The sequence below is a fragment of the Cherax quadricarinatus genome, chromosome 41, assembly GCF_038502225.1.
Source record: "Cherax quadricarinatus isolate ZL_2023a chromosome 41, ASM3850222v1, whole genome shotgun sequence".
Classification (NCBI taxonomy): domain Eukaryota; kingdom Metazoa; phylum Arthropoda; class Malacostraca; order Decapoda; family Parastacidae; genus Cherax; species Cherax quadricarinatus.
The window spans coordinates 9,904,067-9,924,159 of record NC_091332.1 but is presented as its reverse complement, the minus strand read 5'-3'; the positions used below and the strand labels follow the sequence as shown (position 1 = coordinate 9,924,159).

At 41.9% G+C, this 20,093-nt stretch overlaps 1 protein-coding gene across 3 annotated transcripts in view; it reads left to right on the top strand.

The window, feature by feature from the left end:
* The window catches only part of Lasp (LIM and SH3 domain protein Lasp), a 161,604-nt gene that overhangs the window by 28,684 nt on the left and 112,827 nt on the right, over window positions 1-20,093 (top strand). For all 3 annotated transcript variants that reach the window (XM_053786675.2, XM_053786674.2, XM_053786676.2), the window contains exon 2: window positions 10,294-10,388. In XM_053786675.2, coding sequence (XP_053642650.1) covers window positions 10,294-10,388 — 95 coding nt within the window. The remainder of the gene's footprint in view (window positions 1-10,293; window positions 10,389-20,093) is intronic.

The window sequence follows — 20,093 nt, the reverse complement described above, 5'->3', positions numbered from 1 at the left end:
ACATCTTAATAAGGAATCATTCAGGACCCTGTACACCGTGTATGTTAGGCCCATATTGGAGTATGCGGCACCAGTTTGGAACCCACACCTAGCCAAGCACGTGAAGAAACTAGAGAAAGTGCAAAGGTTTGCAACAAGACTAGTCCCAGAGCTAAGAGGTATGTCCTACGAGGAGAGGTTAAGGGAAATCAACCTGACGACACTGGAGGACAGGAGGAATAGGGGGGACATGATAACGACATACAAAATACTGAGAGGAATTGACAAGGTGGACAAAGACAGGATGTTCCAGAGATTGGACACAGTAACAAGGGGACACAGTTGGAAGCTGAAGACACAGATGAATCACAGGGATGTTAGGAAGTATTTCTTCAGCCACAGAGTAGTCAGTAAGTGGAATAGTTTGGGAAGCGACGTAGTGGAGGCAGGATCCATACATAGCTTTAAGCAGAGGTATGATAAAGCTCACGGCTCAGGGAGAGTGACCTAGTAGCGATCAGTGAAGAGGCGGGGCCAGGAGCTCGGACTCGACCCCCGCAACCTCAACTAGGTGAGTACAACTAGGTGAGTACACACACACACACACACTCTCACTCTCACTCTCACTCTCACACTCACACTCTCTCTCTCTCTCTCTCTCTCTCTCTCTCTCTCTCTCTCTCTCTCTCTCTCTCTCTCTCTCTCTAATTTGAAAGTTTCCTGTGGTTCCTTGTCGCTTTCTGGTTTGATTTACCAATTTATTTATTTGTGGTTAAATGTATATTTTAAAGGTTTATGTAACAAAATCTAAATTTAAAGTAAATAAAAAAAAGATTGTAATAAAACTGAGGAACTTTGCAAATGAATATTTAGCAAAGCATCACTAGTGATACTTGTGCACATTTATACTTTTCCTGGAGCTTCTTGGCCACCGAGTTGCTTATTTGTGGTTAAATATGCATTGTGTAACCTAACATGGCTTAAAGAAAATAGTATTTGTAAGTTTCCATGAAGCGTGTAGAAGCCCGTGCTGGAAATCTCGCAAAAAATTAACGTTTAGTAAAATGGAAAAAAAAAGTAAAACCCAGGGTATGGGGGGGGGAGGTAGGCCTAAGCAATCGGCTAGTGTCTTGTACAAATTGATATAAAGACTACATCGTAAAGTTTCACAATGGTGAAAGTAACAGTATTGTAAGGTGGAAACTGTAAGAGCCTTGATCTGTGGGTGGTGAGGCAGGAACGTTATCATTGCATCACCACCAAGTCAGTTACCCAGTCTTAAGATTTTCTACGAGTCACTTGTTACATCCTCAGGCCACGTTTATAATGATCGTCTTGTTACCAACTATCTGATTAAAAGTGGTTGCAATGTCTAATTAGCTCCCAGGCATTACCGTCCTGCTTATGTAATATGCTTCTTGATGGTTACATTATATATCTATCTATCTATCTATATATATATATATATATATATATATATATATGTATATATATATAATATATATATATATATATATATATATATTATTTAATAAATGTATGGAAGAGGGTAAGGTACCTAGGGATTGGCAGAGAGCATGCATAGTTCCTTTGTATAAAGGCAAAGGGGATAAAAGAGAGTGCAAAAATTATAGGGGGATAAGTCTGTTGAGTGTACCTGGTAAAGTGTATGGTAGAGTTATAATTGAAAGAATTAAGAGTAAGACGGAGAATAGGATAGCAGATGAACAAGGAGGCTTTAGGAAAGGTAGGGGGTGTGTGGACCAGGTGTTTACAGTGAAACATATAAGTGAACAGTATTTAGATAAGGCTAAAGAGGTCTTTGTGGCATTTATGGATTTGGAAAAGGCGTATGACAGGGTGGATAGGGGGGCAATGTGGCAGATGTTGCAAGTGTATGGTGTAGGAGGTAGGTTACTGAAAGCAGTGAAGAGTTTTTACGAGGATAGTGAGGCTCAAGTTAGAGTATGTAGGAAAGAGGGAAATTTTTTCCCAGTAAAAGTAGGCCTTAGACAAGGATGTGTGATGTCACCGTGGTTGTTTAATATATTTATAGATGGGGTTGTAAGAGAAGTAAATGCGAGGGTCTTGGCAAGAGGCGTGGAGTTAAAAGATAAAGAATCACACACAAAGTGGGAGTTGTCACAGCTGCTCTTTGCTGATGACACTGTGCTCTTGGGAGATTCTGAAGAGAAGTTGCAGAGATTGGTGGATGAATTTGGTAGGGTGTGCAAAAGAAGAAAATTAAAGGTGAATACAGGAAAGAGTAAGGTTATGAGGATAAAAAGATTAGGTGATGAAAGATTGAATATCAGATTGGAGGGAGAGAGTATGGAGGAGGTGAACGTATTCAGATATTTGGGAGTGGACGTGTCAGCGGATGGGTCTATGAAAGATGAGGTGAATCATAGAATTGATGATGGAAAAAGAGTGAGTGGTGCACTTAGGAGTCTGTGGAGACAAAGAACTTTGTCCTTGGAGGCAAAGAGGGGAATGTATGAGAGTATAGTTTTACCAACGCTCTTATATGGGTGTGAAGCGTGGGTGATGAATGTTGCAGCGAGGAGAAGGCTGGAGGCAGTGGAGATGTCATGTCTGAGGGCAATGTGTGGTGTGAATATAATGCAGAGAATTCGTAGTTTGGAAGTTAGGAGGAGGTGCGGGATTACCAAAACTGTTGTCCAGAGGGCTGAGGAAGGGTTGTTGAGGTGGTTCGGACATGTAGAGAGAATGGAGCGAAACAGAATGACTTCAAGAGTGTATCAGTCTGTAGTGGAAGGAAGGCGGGGTAGGGGTCGGCCTAGGAAGGGTTGGAGGGAGGGGGTAAAGGAGGTTTTGTGTGCGAGGGGCTTGGACTTCCAGCAGGCATGCGTGAGCGTGTTTGATAGGAGTGAATGGAGACAAATGGTTTTTAATACTTGACGTGCTGTTGGAGTGTGAGCAAAGTAACATTTATGAAGGGATTCAGGGAAACCGGCAGGCCGGACTTGAGTCCTGGAGATGGGAAGTACAGTGCCTGCACTCTGAAGGAGGGGTGTTAATGTTGCAGTTTAAAAACTGTAGTGTAAAGCACCCTTCTGGCAAGACAGTGATGGAGTGAATGATGGTGAAAGTTTTTCTTTTTCGGGCCACCCTGCCTTGGTGGGAATCGGCCGGTGTGATAATAAAAAATAATATATTATATATTATACATTTATATATATATATAAATATATATATATATATATATATATATATATATTATACATATATATATATTATACACACACACACACACACACACACACACACACACACACACACACACACACACACACACATCGACAAGGTGGACAGAGACAAAATATTCCAGAGATAGGACACAGCAACAAGGGGTCACAATTGGAAGTTGACTCAGATGAATCACAGGAATGTTAGGAAGTATTTCTTCAGTCACAGAGTTGTCAGGAAGTGGAATAGTTTGGGAAGCGATGTAGTGGAGGCAGGATCCATACATAGCTTTAAGAAGAGGTATGATTAAGCTCAGTGAACAGGAAGAGTGACCCAGTACCGGCCAGTGAAGAGGCGGGGCCAGGAGCTGTGAATCGACCCCTGCAACCACAACTAGGTGAGTACACATGCTATAAATATTTTTTTCCGCTCCCATTTTTACATTCATGCCTCTTTTATACTAAATTAAAAATACACACACACACACACACACACACACACACACACACACACACACACACACACACACACACACACACACACACACACACACACACACACAGAGGAGCTCGGACTCGACCCCCGCAACCTCAACTAGGTGAGTACAGATTTTATTAAGGAATATGCTACAAAAGGTTTAAGGGATAATGTATAAGTACGAAGATGTTTGTAAACAGTTATATTCCAAATACTTCATCCAGCATATCAATTGCTGGGAAGTGTATCCAAGATAAATTAGGCATTACCCTCTGAAATCTTTGAACTTTCCTGAGTACTTTTTCCGCCTAACTCCTTCAAGAACTTCGATTCGCTCTTTCCCCTTGTTGTATCTCGGTTCACTGTCCAATTCCAATATATTTTGTCTGCTCTGGCCCAGTATGCTACTGTTTACCTTGCAATCAAGAGATCCAGGAATGGTTAACTGGTCTTCACACACGGCACAAAAATGTGGAGCCCCGCCGATGCTGGGAGACAGTACCGTGATGGTGAGGTTTAAGTGGCTAAGCAAGACCTCGGCACCCTCCCCTTCCATCCTTTGGCTTAAATAACGAGGATTTTTCCTTTCGTTTAAATTTACACGCTCTCCTGGCTGATGACGTGGAACGATTTATAGATATAAATTACAGTACGGATTGTGAAAAATAAATTTTGGTCACGACAGTAGCAAGTTGGCATAAATAGCATAAAGGAATCTGTTTAGAGAGCTGAATAAACAAAAGTTTTTTTTAACATCAGTTTTACAGGCCAAGAGGTTTTATCCTACCTTACCTTATTGCAAAGCTCAGCTTTATTTAAAGTATACTACCAGCCTCTGGAATGCCACCCACAATAGTCAACACCCAAGTACCTACTTACTGCTAGGTGAAGAGGGGCAGCAGGTTTAAGGAAACGTGCCCATTGTTCCCACCCTTGCCGGGGATCGAGCCACGGACATTTAGACTGTAAGCCGAGTGCGCTACCAACCGAGCCACGGTTTCTGGTGCTTTGCATATGAAATAGAAGAAGGATGAGTTTCGAGTCTTTCTATTCCCAGAGCCCGTCTATGGGCCAGGCTCGTTTTGTGCTAGCCTGGTCAATCAGGCTGTTGCTACTGGAGGCCCGCTGCCCCACATGTTTATCACACCCTTGTTGATCTGGCATCTGGTGAAGATACTTGTCCAGTTTTCTCTTGAAGATGTCTACGCTTCTTCCAGCAGTGTTTCTGGTTTCTTCTGATACCTAGGAGCTTTTAGGAAAGTATTTTGACAGTTTTTTTAACTGATGCTGGTTATTTTAACTTGGTGTGATAGAATTTGTATGGTTTATTCTTGCTAGTAGTTTTAAGTGTTAATTTTTTTCTTGTATTATTTTTATTGCCAACAATGATGAATAATATAAATGGTCAAAGTACTCTTCATATTATAAAGCCGCCTACCTTCTGCGGCAGGATAGACCCTGTTTTCTCTGAGAAGGCTGGATCCTTTTCTTCCATGGGGAAGGCTGGATCCTGTTTTTCCTAGGGAAGAATGTATCACGTTCTTCCTTGGGGAAGGCTGGAGCCCATTCTGTTCTTCCCTGGGGAAGGCTGGAGCCTGTTCTGTTCTTTCCTGGGGAACCTGGAGGTTACCTGGAGGTTATTCCGGGGATCAACGCCCCCGCGGCCCGGTCCATGACCAGGCCTCCCGATGGATCAGGGCCTGATCAACTAGGCTGTTACTGCTGGCCGCACGCAGTCCAACGTACGAGCCACAGCCCGGCTGATCCGGCACTGACTTTAGGTATCTGTCCAGCTCTCTCTTGAAGGCAGCCAGGGGTTTATTGGCAATTCCCCTAATGCTTGATGGGAGGCTGTTGAACAGTCTTGGGCTCCGGACACTTATGGTGTTTTCCCTTAGTGTACCAATGGCGCCCCTACTTTTTATTGGGGGCATTTTGCATTGCCTGCCCAGTCTTTTACTTTCGTAGGGAGTGATTTCTGTGTGCAGATTTGGGACCATTCCTTCCAAGATTTTCCAAGTGTAGATTATGATATCTCTCCCTCCCGCGTTCCAACGAGTACAAGTGCTTCCAAGCGTTCCCAGTAGTTAAGGTGCTTGACAGAACTTATACGTGCAGTAAAGGATCTCTGTACACTCTAGATCTGCGATTTCACCTGCTTTGAATGGAGATGTTAATGTACAGCAGTATTCCAGCCTAGAGAGAACAAGTGATTTGAAAAGGATCATCATTGGCTTGGCATCTCTCGTTTTGAACGTTCTCATTATCCATCCTATCATTTTCTTTGCACGTGCGATCGTGGCACTGTTGTGATCGTTGAAAGTGAGATCCTCAGACATTACTACTCCCAGGTCCCTTACATTATTTTTCCGCTCTATTGTATGACCGGAGTCTGTAGTATACTCTGTTCTAGTTATTATCACCTCCAGTTTTCCATAACGGAGTAGTTGGCTGGAGCCTGTTCTGTTCTTCCCTGGGGAAGGCTGGAGCCTGTTCTGTTCTTTCCTGGGGAAGGCTGGAGCCCGCTTTGTTCTTCCCTGGGGAAGGCTGGAGCCTGTTCTGTTCTTACCTGGGGAAGGCTGGAGCCTGTTCTCTTTTTCTCCAGGGAAGGCTGGAGCCTGTTCTCTTCTTCCACGTTATTGCTATACATAGCTTTGGGATCTCTTCGTGCATAACTGTCACCCCATCTCTACAAACATTGTATCAACCTGAAAAATTATTGTAATTATTATTATTATTATTATTATTATTATTATTATTATTATTATTATATGGCGGCAAAAGTCGTTGACGACACTACGACACTTCTTCAACCTGCCAGGGGTGAAGAGGGCTTATACAGAATATATAGTCTCAATACCGTGGCTGCAACAGTTCGTAAAAAAAAAAAAAATCTTTCGACGATGTTTCGGTCCGTCCTGGACCAGTGTCAGGTCAGTTGTAACTTGACAGTGGTCCAGGGCGACCCGTAACGTCGTCACAAGGTTCTTCTCCTTAATCTTTGGTGGAAAGGGATTCTGCCTACTGGTTCCTTCTCATGGTGCACGACACAGACGCTTCCTCACTTGAGATGCAGCTTGCACCTATGACTGAAAGTTTATCAACTCGAATAGCCGGGAGTGGTGGCTCTGTGATGATGCAGTGTTGAGTCAGAAATGATATTCAACATTGACATTGAAAGGCCATCCAGTCAAGAAAGAGGAGAAGTTTGTAAACAGTGGCTAGGTACACGCTGACCAACTGCTCCGCTGTTTAGACAATAGTGTGCAAAACACCGTTGGGCAATCTGAACATTTTTGCTCTTAAGGATTTTCCCCTAAAGTATTATAAAAACGAATATTCGGATATCAACCAACCAGGAAACTGAAACAGCAATACATGATGGACGACCCAAGTGCCTTTAAATTAAACATTGCATTATCAGGAATCGGTTTTCTGATATACATTCAAACAGGATTACCAAAAATAGCGATAAACTTGTGTGAATATAAAATGCAACCTGGAGGTTATTCCGGGGATCAACGCCCCCGCGGCCCGGTCCATGACCAGGCCTCCCAATGGATCAGGGCCTGATCAACTAGGCTGTTACTGCTGGCCGCACGCAGTCCAACGTACGAGCCACAGCCCGGCTGATCCGGCACTGACTTTAGGTATCTGTCCAGCTCTCTCTTGAAGGCAGCCAGGGGTTTATTGGCAATTCCCCTAATGCTTGATGGGAGGCTGTTGAACAGTTTTGGGCCCCGGACACTTATGGTGTTTTCCCTTAGTGTACCAATGGCGCCCCTACTTTTTATTGGGGGCATTTTGCATCGCCTGCCCAGTCTTTTACTTTCGTAGGGAATGATTTCTGTGTGCAGATTTGGGACCATTCCTTCCAAGATTTTCCAAGTGTAGATTATGATATATCTCTCCCTCCTGCGTTCCAACGAGTACAAGTCAAGTGCTTCCAAGCGTTCCCAGTAGTTAAGGTGCTTGACAGAACTTATACGTGCAGTAAAGGATCTCTGTACACTCTCTAGATCTGCGATTTCACCTGCTTTGAATGGAGATGTTAATGTACAGGAGTATTCCAGCCTAGAGAGAACAAGTGATTTGAAAAGGATCATCATGGGCTTGGCATCTCTCGTTTTGAAAGTTCTCATTATCCATCCTATCATTTTCTTTGCACGTGCGATCGTGGCACTGTTGTGATCGTTGAAAGTGAGATCCTCAGACATTACTACTCCCAGGTCCCTTACATTATTTTTCCGCTCTATTGTATGGCCGGAGTCAGTAGTATACTCTGTTCTAGTTATTATCTCCTCCAGTTTTCCATAACGGAGTAGTTGGAATTTGTCCTCATTGAACATCATATTGTTTACCGTTGCCCACTGGAAAACTTTGTTTATATCTTCTTGGAGGTTAACCGCGTCCTCAGCAGATGACAGCCTCATGCAGATCCTAGTATCATCCGCAAAGGATGATACGGTGCTGTGGTGTATATCTTTGTCTATGTCTGATATGAGGATAAGGAATAAGATGGGGGCGAGTACTGTGCCTTGTGGAACAGAGCTCTTCACTATGGCAGCCTCCGATTTAACTCTGTTGACCACTACTCTTTGTGTTCGATTTGTTAGGAAGTTGAAGATCCATCTCCCCACTTTCCCAGTTATTCCTTTAGCACGTATTTTATGGGCTATTACGCCATGATCGCATTTGTCAAATGCTTTTGCAAAGTGTGTATATTACATCTGCATTCTGATTTTCTTCCAGTGCATCCAAGGCCATGCCATAGTGATCCAGTAGTTGTGAGAGGCAGGAGCGACCTGCCCTGAACCCATGTTGCCCTGGATTGTGCAGATTTTGGGAATCCAGGTGATTTGCAATCCTGCTTCTTAGCACTCTTTCAAAGATTTTTATGATGTGGGACGTCAGAGCTATTGGTCTATAGTTCTTAGCTAATGCTTTGCTGCCACCTTTATGGAGTGGGGCTATATCCGTTGTTTTAAGTGACTGTGGAATTTCACCCATGTCCAAGCTCCTCCATAGTGTACTTAGGGCACGCGAGAGGGGTTTCTTGCAGTTCTTAATGAAAACAGAGTTCCACGGGTCTGGGCCCGGGGCTGAGTGCATAGGCATGTTGTCAATGGCTTTTTTCGAAATCTATCGGAGTTAGGGGAATGTCGGAAATCTGGCATACATTTATGGAGTTTTGAGGCTCATTCATGAAGAAATCATTTGGGTCGTCGATCCTCAGACCGATTAGTGGTTCACTAAACACAGAGTCGTACTGGAGTTTCAATATTTCACTCATTTCCTTGTTGTCATCTGTGTAAGTCCCATCCTGTCTGAGTAAGGGCCCGATACTAGATGTGCAAGGTGAAGAACGTCCGGCAGAATTGCTTGAATATGCAGCATACAGCTTAATATCGGTTGATTTGGTTCCTCAAGGAAGGTGTCTTGATGCAGACTAAGGGCTCTTGATCTATTAGTAATAACGATAGAATTACCGACAAAATGTTAGGTAAATGGACACGTAACTAATGTGGCATTTTTATTGTGGCAACGTTTCGCTCTCCAGGAGCTTTGTCAAGCCGTTACTGGTTTTGACAAGCCGTTAACGGCTTGACAAAGCTCCTGGAGAGCGAAGCGTTGCCACAATAAAATGTCACATTACTCGCATCTTTGTCCATTTACTTAACATTTGATCCATGCATATACTAGTTAGGTATAGTAATTAATAATTACAAACTGAGCTAGCGTTCATATAAACTGTGCCATCGTAATTGCACTAAACTTTAACAGGAATCTCACAATGTTTTCAACAGCGTCTTATTAGGAATTGATGTGTAAATCTTGTATATTTCGTCTGGCATTGGCTTGTTTCACATGACAAGGTTAAAATAGCCCGAAAAGGTACTTTAAAAGAGGAAGTTAGGTACAATGTTGATTGTTCGGCGTTAAGGATTAATAATGGTATTAAGAGAGAGTTAAGTAGCAAATAAAGTGCCACAGATATGCACTTCCAAGCCTATATTTGAAGTAAAACCCACAAACTTGGCAAATATAGGTACAAAACTTGCACCGTATATAAATTCACATGTAACTTGGGTTCAGTTATATGCATTTAATTATAAGCATTTACTGTGCACACGCTGATCGAACTGCTCGTAAGCTGTGAGTTCAACTCCATATTCACGTTCTTCTATACTGTTTTTAAATGTCTACTTAATTGTAATAAAAAGACTGACAATACACGAATATGTACAGATGTTCATTCATGTAACTTCTGTTAACTGTCTTACTGCGTGATTAGTAGGCCTTCGTATATTCATTGCTCTCACTATATCCCTTGCTCTCGTTCTGTCATCCACAGAATGATTGTGGGGTGCATAATAAACTAGGCGCTACGACGGCAAAATACAGAGCCCTGTGTTACTGTGTTATTATCAACCGTTAGTTGATATTGTGTAAACTAGGGTGTTTTTAGTGCATGCAAATGTATATTTATCTACTTTAAATATAACGACTTGCATTATTTATTACATTACCAAGGTAGGCAGCTCTTCATTGTGGTCTTGTGCGACTTCAGTGTGATTCTCTAACCATTGTATCCCTAGTGACCTGATTTTGACTTTTCGTTCGCAGATTTGGCACAAGGGGTGCTTCAAGTGTCAGGAATGTGCCATGACCCTCAGCATGAAGACCTACAAGGGATACAACAAACTTCCATACTGCGAGGCGTAAGTACTTTTTTTTTGTATTGCTGTGGTCCATTTTTGTATCAGTTCCTTACTACCATTGTGATACATACTTCCCTCCACGTACCACTGTGACTCACTTGTTTTTCCTCGTATCGTTGTGACTCATTCATGTGTCCCCTTGTTCCATCGTGACTCACCTTTGTTCCCCTCCCCCTTGTACCAGTGTAAACCACCCTTATCTTCCCTTAGTCTTGTGACTCGCCCTTGTGTGAGCCTCCTCGTACCATTGTGACACGTCCTTGTGTTCGTCTCCGTACCGTTGTACCAAATGACTTTAACATGTTATATCTAAAATTTGGTATATCAGCAGTGTACTGCTAACTCACTCTCTGATAGCTAGATTCTCTTCATACTATGTAACCATGTTTCTGTACTATACTCCGTTATTACTAGGGTCTCCCTGCTTGAGCTGGGAGGCCCCAGTACTAGTACTAGTTAAGCAGAGCATTTCGGGCAAATTAGGTTAATTTTGTCCTCAGGATGCGACCCACACCAGTCGGCTAACACCCAGGCACCTCTGTACTTCTAGGTGTCCTACCCGTACTGGGTAGGACAACAGGGATATCGTTAAGCGCTTCACAAAGGGTTCAGTGGCTTCTACTGCTTCAGCGGTTTCCTTCCAGAAGATTTAAATTATTTGAACAGTGGAATTACTACCTCTTCAGTATGGTAGTTGAAGGAAGGGGCAGTCCAGGAAAGATGAGTGGACTCGAGTGTGCCCGACTCTACTCATCCCTTATTTTCTTCCTGACAAATCAAGCAGTTGGTTCTGACAGCTAGCTCGCTGAGTGACGTAAATACTGCAGCCCGGCCATCAGTGATGGGTTAAAGAAGGGTTGTATAAAGTTCACTCTTGAGAGATGTGTTGGTAATTCACAGGTAACCCACAATTTGGAGAGGAAACTGTAAACAAAGTTTCTATCCGTTCATGACCATTATCGACCTATCTCAAGTTATTTCTCCAGATTGTGGATTAGTTGTGAATTATTCCAGACAAGGATGGCACGATACTATACATGGGCCGATACCCATAACAAAATTAGCCGATACTCGCCGATACTCTTGACGTCCTAGTTCCAGCCTCGGTATTGACATTTTTTTCTGTTCATTTGTTAGTACCTTGCGTTCACTATCCACATTACTTTCCTGCGTGTTCTTTAATAGTTTTTAATCCATTATTCTTTTTTTCCCCAACCTGGTAGGCCTGGTCTGAGACCAATCTCCAGGGTTGACGATCCCAGAATTATTAACTGATAAATTTTCTTAAGAGGGTATTCTAAAGTTATGAGCCATGCATTTCTGTAGTCTTCTCTTATTTTTCATGCTCGACCCTTATCTTTCTTTTCACTGCTTCTTATGTAAATCGATAAGTATGTCAGAATGCCTCTTGACTCTGGGTATTGGAGTTGTTGACGGTGCGTTAGTGAATCAATAAACACTTTAGTGTAAACCTGGCGACGAAGAGAGGGAGGAGGGAGTGGGGGGGGGGAAGAACGGAGGGAAGGGAGAGGTGTAGGATGAGGGAGAAGGAATGTGAAGGGGATTGGCGTATTGGAGAAGGGGAAGGGAGGAAAGGAGCTGAGGATAGGGAAAAAGCATACATACCACCTGGGCAGACACCAACAGGTAAAGCTAATGGAGGCTTCTACATCGTTTTTGCGGGACCAGGAGCTATAACTCGACTCCTGCACAATCTACTAGTTAATAAAGAATAAAATGGTACAATACCATGACTGGAACAATACACAAATAACCCGCAGGAGACTGAAGCTTATGACGACATTTCGGTCCGACTTTGACCATTTTAGTCTGTGTGCGGATTATTTGTGACCAATGAACAACTATGTGAACAGTGAAGAACAACCACTAAACACGACTTATCCATTCCGTTTCTTTAATCTTCCCTTCACAACCTTCCCTCCCACCTATAACTTTTGCCTCTTCCATTTCCCTACGTTAGTATGTCTACTGCCGCTCACCAGTCGTCTACAAACCTTCACACCATCCCGGTCCCCCCACTAAGCTCTCGTGTGTCCCTAACAATACTAATCCTTGCCTCATCCTTCCCAAAATCTTCGCCACTCTTGCTTCTTACTTGCCAGCCTCTACTAAGTCATCTTTGAAGAAAATCACAAGGATGAGAGGTTGGAATGAGCAGGCAAAACTCTATTTGATATTCATATATAACGAATCTAATATAGGCAAAATTTAGTATAATGTAAGTGATTATTGTCTGGTCTCAGACTGGGCCGCGGGGGCGTTGACCCCCGAACCCTCTCCAGGTATACTCCAGGTATTAGGTTATCTAGTAGAAGTGGGATCGGGAGAAAACCAAACTACAAAAGAGGAGATTATGAAGATAAAAAAGTTTTCTAAAGGAAGTGCACTAGGAAAGGAAACTTGGAATGTCAGACAACCCGAGAGATTATGGAAAGTCTAAATAATAAGTGTGGTGAGGTCAAAGAAAGATTTTACCATACAGGAGAGGCATATGAAATTGAGAGAGAGCTCTAGATGCAGGCAGGCCAGAGCGAGGAGCGAAAAGGGGCGAAAGGAATATAGAGTACAAAGGAGGGAAACGAACAGATACAAGCTGAAGAGATAGGAAAGAGTTTGCAAGATAAGCCGAGATACGGTTAGAATCATAGTTAAACACTTAACCAAACTTACTACAAATGTCATAAAGAGGGAAAGAACTATAATAGACCAAGTTATACAAAAGGAGAAACACTTGCAGAATACTGCAGTGAGGTATGATTGAAAGTTTACCTAAAATTAGAGGGAAATAATGATGCCGGGAATAATGAATGCTAGGACACATCAGCTCACAATCAACCCATCTTCTGGGCATGACCACACATTTACACTTTCACAAGCATCAACTCATTGACTATACTATTACAGACGTAGTGGTTGTGTTGCTTGCATTATCATGGTGGCTAGTGGTGCCTGCCAGTCTGTCGTCATGTAGGCGTGTATTGTAGTGCTTTGTTGTGAAGATATGTATGTACTCGTCGATCTGTACTAAGGTATTTGTACTCGCAGGACCAGTTCATCGTCTCTGGCCACGTCTCATAAATTATATTGACTTCCATTACTGGTATCCCATTCTCTAGGACCTAGTCATACCTACTTTTGAAATTGTGTATAAAGTTTGCCTCCACTAACGAGCGCAACAGACAAGTACAGTTAAGTTTCATCAGCTCCCGCTTGGTCACTTTCATTCTCCATCCACAGGGTGTAGGGCACAGTATGTCTTATAAATGAGGGCAAAATTAAAAACAAACTACCATCCTAAGACTAAAGAGTTTTCTAACATCCCTATGGTTTTTTCTTTTTCTGGATGTTGACTGAAATGTCGTCTTTCCTCTGTTACCTTCTTTATTGCTCCCTTTTAAATCTTCTGCTAAATATCTTGCATACTTCTGTCATCTTAATGACTAATGATTTCTTCATCCTTTCACGGCCATGTTTATTCGTATGTGGCTGTGGTCAATGTTGGTTTGTCTAGCCCTTGATGCTGTTTTTCATTGTCATCTTAGCAATCATTTCTTATTTTTAGGCTTATTTCCCAATTTTCTGTTAACCTTATTGTCATATTTTGTCACATTTTTCGTATTTCCTGTTATAATTCCTTTATATGACTTTGGCCTCTTTACAGTCCTGGATGAATCTTGGCCATTCTGTTTAACGTTTCCTCTTGTGTTTGATATAAATTTCTTTACAGCCTCTTTACACATATTTAGGTCATTGTTATTTTTTGTCGCAGATTACCGTTTCTTATTTCCTTGTTTACTCTTCTCAGAAAGCTTCTAATCCCATGTTGTTTTCTTTTATTGAACAATTTCCCGCTTATTCTCTTCAGTTTACTAGGTATATATAACTTGCAGGTAACCTTCCCATCCCCACGTTTACCAGACACTCAAATCCTAGTATACTGTGTGATCGTTCTTAACGGGTTTGCATATTCATTTCCAGGAAGGTTTTAGTTATTTTCCCTCGCCTTTATACTTTCCTATTTTCGCATGCGGGTCCCAATTTTCATATTTCTATCTCCCTGTGACTGAGGTCTTGTCATCGACATTTTTCCTTTTGTCCTGTGTGCTCTTTTGGACAATTGTTTCCGGAATGTGGTATTCCCTTATCATCATACTGTCCTTGGCCTTTTTTTCTGTGACGGAGCTGCAATTACGTCAAGTCCTCGTGTCATATAATTCCCTGCTATTGTAGTCTTTTAATTCATCCCTGTTTAAATTATTTACTTCCTCAAAACACTAAATTCCTAATGCGTTACCCTTCTCTCTTTCTTAGTAAACATTGTTTCTGTTGACTTTACAATCATGCTGTTAATCTGTTGTTTTCACTGTCTCCACTCGTGTTGGTGTTACCTAAATTTATATACTACAATGTCCTCTTATTTTTTTTCACTGTTTCCTGGTTGCTCTGACCCTATTCTAATCTTATTGGTGTGGGATGAGAGGAAAGGAGAGGAGGACAGTGTATACCTTCCTGTTTGTGTCGAGCACTGCCCCTTACTCCACCCTATACCACACGGCTGGTCTGGTGTGGCAGATGGTGCACCACATGTTCTGCTACCTGAAAGTTCAGTTTGTGCATAGCCCAAATACTCGAGGTAAAGTTTAAGGTCATCATAAAAGTTTGAGATCCTCAAAATCTTATGCGAGTAAACCTCCGCAATTGTGCTTGCCCTAAGTAACTTAACTATATCAGAAGTAGCTTCATTGGCCATGGAACTGAAACCGTTTGGTCGCCTTGTGTACATCTATATATACATGACTCGTGTGGTAAGGAAAAAGAGAACTTACGGAGATCTTATCTTGTCACACTACAGCCCGAATAAATATGTAATATTTATATTTTAATAAAAATCGCTTAACAGGACACTCGGGCGTGATAGTGTGGATGTTGTTTATTAATGTTATTTTAGCAAAAACCAGAGCAGAAAAAGTGAACAAATGAAATATAAGGGGGGATTTTTTTAAACTGTTGTTGGCGAGTGATTTCAGTGCTGTTCCTGGCTTGGCCATATACCGGTGTTTGTCAAGTTGTTTTTTTTTTCCTTTTAATATGGGGAAGCACTAAACCTGTACCTGTGAAATGCGAGGTATTCGTGTTCGAACAAAGGTTAAATCCAGTTCCTGAGATCAGGAGTCCTCGGTGGCATTAAGGCTTAAGGCACTTTTCCTGAAGGAAATGTAATTGTATAGTCATTTTTTTTTCTCTGTCCCAAGGATATATACTATACACACAACTGTAAGTATATACACAAATTTCATCTCGTGTGTTTAAGTATTCTTGACTGGTGGTGAATAGGTTACATGCATCATTAAGGATCCTTTGCAGTCGATAGGCTTTAAACTTAATTAACCCACAATCCATCCCCATTACTTGCTCTAAATACCCGAGGCATTAATACACATGTACTAGAAACGTGTATAAATTGAGAAAGGGATTAAAGTTATACTTGATAAATTAATAAGCAAAGAGAATATCGAATATAATTTGTTTCTCATACAGAATTTTGAAAACGTTTATTAAAAAAAGAACTAGCAAACGAATCTCAAGTAGAGCAGTGCAGATAGGAACTAGCCAATCCATTGCTCGTAATGTAATGTCAAACAAATCAGCTTTATGGAGAAAGTTAAACGCCGAGCAGACGGAAGACTTAAGACGTGGTCACTGCTACCTGGTTACCTGGAGGTTACCTCCAGGTTACCTCCAGGTAAGGCTAGGCTACAGGTATCTAGGCAGTTCAGTTTGTATATTAATTGGATGAATAACAAAAAGGCACAATACCGTGACTGGAACGATACACAAATAACCCGCACATAAAAGAGAGAAGCTTACGACGACGTTTCGGTCCGACTTGGACCATTGACAAAGTCACACTGTGTGACTTTGTCAATGGTCCAAGTCGGACGGAAACGTCGTCGTAAGCTTCTCTCTTTTATGTGCGGGTTATTTGTGTAATTGGATGAATGTTAGTGTGTGTACAGACACAGGGGCCATACACACATTATATTTCATTATATTTCAAAATGTTTAAACATCCGCACATTAAGAGAGACATTCCAGACAAACCCAATAGGAAATTGTAAATCACTTCGTTGTTAATAACATATTTGAAATCTTTAGATTGTATTCACACTTTGCACAGACTTGTTGGGTTAGAATCTCATCTAATAAGTGACCCCAGTTTCGAGTGGTAATTATTTATTTTTGAGATAGCATTTACATACTGCATTGGGTAGATGATTATCTGTACAATGAAATGTAATACTGTATGTAAAATTAATGTAATAGCTTAAGGAAAGCGAATATGCCCAGTAGTGTTTGACAAATTGTGACCTCTGTAATCATGTTTTTTGCACTCCGCATACGGGATGAGCTGCGGGTGCACAATAAGCTGTTGCTCACAGGCTGAACTGCGGGTGCGAAATAAATAGCCACTCTGGCGGTTCTATTTTGTTACTTGTTATATAATGTAAACACTACATATATTATGAAATGCAGTAATGCTTGTATGAACATCAACTTTGTACTTAGTAGTAGTAGTAATGTAAAGTATTATGCTTAAAGTAAACTGTTTTGTTAAGACACAAGAGGTAAACATAGCATCACAGGACATGCTCTTGACTGCCTATACACCGTGACGCTTAACCTTTGGTCATCTGTAACGCGTACTATCGGTGTTTTGATTTTGTTCGAACGAGAGGGATAATATATTTTGTTGCGAGTTGTCATCTGAATACGCGTGCTTGTGCAGTATCATCAAACCTTTTCAGCTGGTGTATTGTGGAGAGAGTACCCTTGAGTCACCACCTTGTTAACCTTACACTGCAGACACTTTATATGACTCTAGGTAAACTGCTGCGGCCGCTCCAACAAGGCATTGCTTAACATATTGTGACGAAACTCGTATTGTTCAGTATATATTTATCACAGGATAATTAGTTTTGAGTGCTCGTCAGAGCGTGTGTAATTACATACTGACTTTTACGGAGGATAGGGGTGAGCTCTACTCTTGAACCCGCGTATCTTTACTTTCAATTGACGTAACTTTAATAAACTATATGATACGTATTATAGTTGATGTGCATTTCAGCGATATGCTTAGTTCAATGATTTTTCAACGATTTTCTCCTTATACGTTGTCTACACAGATCTTAGATCTCTTTCTCTTCTAGGCCACGTCTGCAAGCTGTTCACGTCTCCTTGGAACTTTGTACTACCTCATCAGTGGTTACTGTCCTCAGTTGTTTCTCGTCACTCGCAAACACTGATACAAGGGATTCAGTTTATTTTACCTTCCATTTGAATACTTCCAGCAACTACTGGAGTGAGTGATTTCTTACACATAATAGGACATTACACAAGGACTAGTTTTCTAACGTTTTTCCCCCCTTGATCCTACCCACAACATTTTTCTAACACACAGGTCTCTATATTTTGCTGCTAGGCAGGCAGGAACAGCAGGGGAAGGGGTGTATAAGGAAATTGGCAAGGAATTGTCTCTCCATGGCAAGGAATCGAACCCTGGTCCTTGCGTTTGTGAGTGGAATGCTCTCGCCAGTGAACTACGCAGCACCCCAGCAGGGGTCCAGCCACTGATCCTTGGGGGACTCTCACTCCACTCAGATAATTCGTCTATTTTCCAGGTTACCTGTATCTACTTCTGCACATTTCTGTTTATTTTTGCTCTTGCAGCTTTATATCGCACACTAGTGTATGGTACTGTGTCAGACGCTTTCTTATAGTCTCTGCAAAACTAGTGCTTCTTGCATGTTTCCATTTTTGTATATTTGGTGATTATAATCATAACTAACCGCTAAGCCCATATGGGTCATACAGCGCTGGTATATTTGGTGAACATTTGCAGTTTTCCAGATGTCTGGCAGTTGCCCCATTAGGTCATCACTGTTTAAGCATTGACACAGATATTAAGATGTTCTCATTGAGGCGTTGAGGGGGTCATATTATAGACTCGCATCAGGGGATTATTACGACATATAAATTTACAATAAATTAAATTTAGGAAAGACAGAAATACCTGTGGCCGGTTTCGAGGGTTCTTTCTTTCGTATCCCAGTCTGAGGTCAGGGTTTCCTGCTCCCTGCTTTATCAGCCAGGCTTGTGGTGCTTGTGGCCCGTAAACCTCCACAGTCATCACAACCCAGCAGAGTAGTCCAGGAAACAATGGTCCAGTTTCCTCTCGAAAACTTCTAAACTCATTCCAACAATATATCTAACTCTGAAGAATCTTAGATCACGCATGTTGACAGTTTTACTTAATTGTACTTTTAAATGGGATGGAAAGTAGAGATGGAGATGACGGGATGTGATGCATTCCCGGCACACAGCTGGGTGTGGAGAAAGTGCTTGGTGACCCGACCGTGACCCCCACACCAGCCCAACACAAACATCTGTTAGATTACCGCCATCTTGGTGACTCACCGTCTCCGCCTCTTCTCACCGACCACCTGTGCTAATTTTTCGTACCATCTGCTCTTGGATGATTTATTATTGCGCCCCCTGTTCTTACCTGGTGACTGTTGTTGTTACATTACTTGTTTTACCTAGTGACTTGTTATACTACGTATTCTTATCTGGTGACTTGCTGTTGGGTGTTAATGTGATACTACCATCTGTTCTTACCCGCGGTCTGGTGGTCCTAATGTTGTCTTAGGACATATTATGGAGCAATAGCCTAAGTGACTGCTAAACTGCCTGTTTGAACCCCAGTTACTCCTTTGAAAAATTAAGGAGTGTTCGAGTCACCTACCACACTAAAAACATGCAAGGGCCCTGCACAATTTTGTAATTGGTTATGAAGGACTGCGTGAACGATTTGGTAATCCCCTGCAAGTTACTAAATTTTGCAAACATGTATCGTACGGTTTTTGTTTAAGACGACCAGTTTACCCACGGACGGTTTCCGTATCTCTGAATTAGTGAGATGTAACAGGGCAGATGGTGGGCAAAATGTTGGTATCAACAGCTCTGTCGATCTGCCAGTAATTGGGGGGCCTGGTCTTGGACCTGGCCGTGAGGGCGGTAACCCACGGTAACCAACTACAGGTAACCTACAGATAACAGCGGATACAGTTTAAACTTTATGATGAACGTAGGTAAGGTTGCTGGATAAGTATGACAGAACTCGCTAAAGTAGATTGAAGTTTTACGGTATAAATTTATATTTAAAAATAAATGAGAAAGCTATGGTTCGACGAAAGTTGTAGAAGAGTGCAACAAAATGCCAAGTACTATAACGTTAAAAAGAGTTCTTCGGATAGTTTTAAAAATTACCGGTACACTAATAGGAATGATTAGATGTGAATAGGACCTATATTGCATGGGTAATCAACACATGCTTAGCCAGCAGTTACTTTTCCTGTAGAAGTTTCCCAAACCAGCCAGGTTGTAATATCATGTTGGCTTGCGGGCGACGGCGGCAGCAGCCGCCGCCGCCTGCTTTGCGAACAGGGAAATCTGGCCTAAGGCCAGGGTCGAGAGTACAGAAACTCGCGAAATCAGCGACAGGTATTTTGTAGCCGTAATAGGATCAACGGCTGCTTCACCTTGTACAATCCAGGTCAACATGGGTTCAGAACATGTCATTCATGCTTTTCACAGTTGCCGGGCTCTTACGAGATGGTCTTGGAT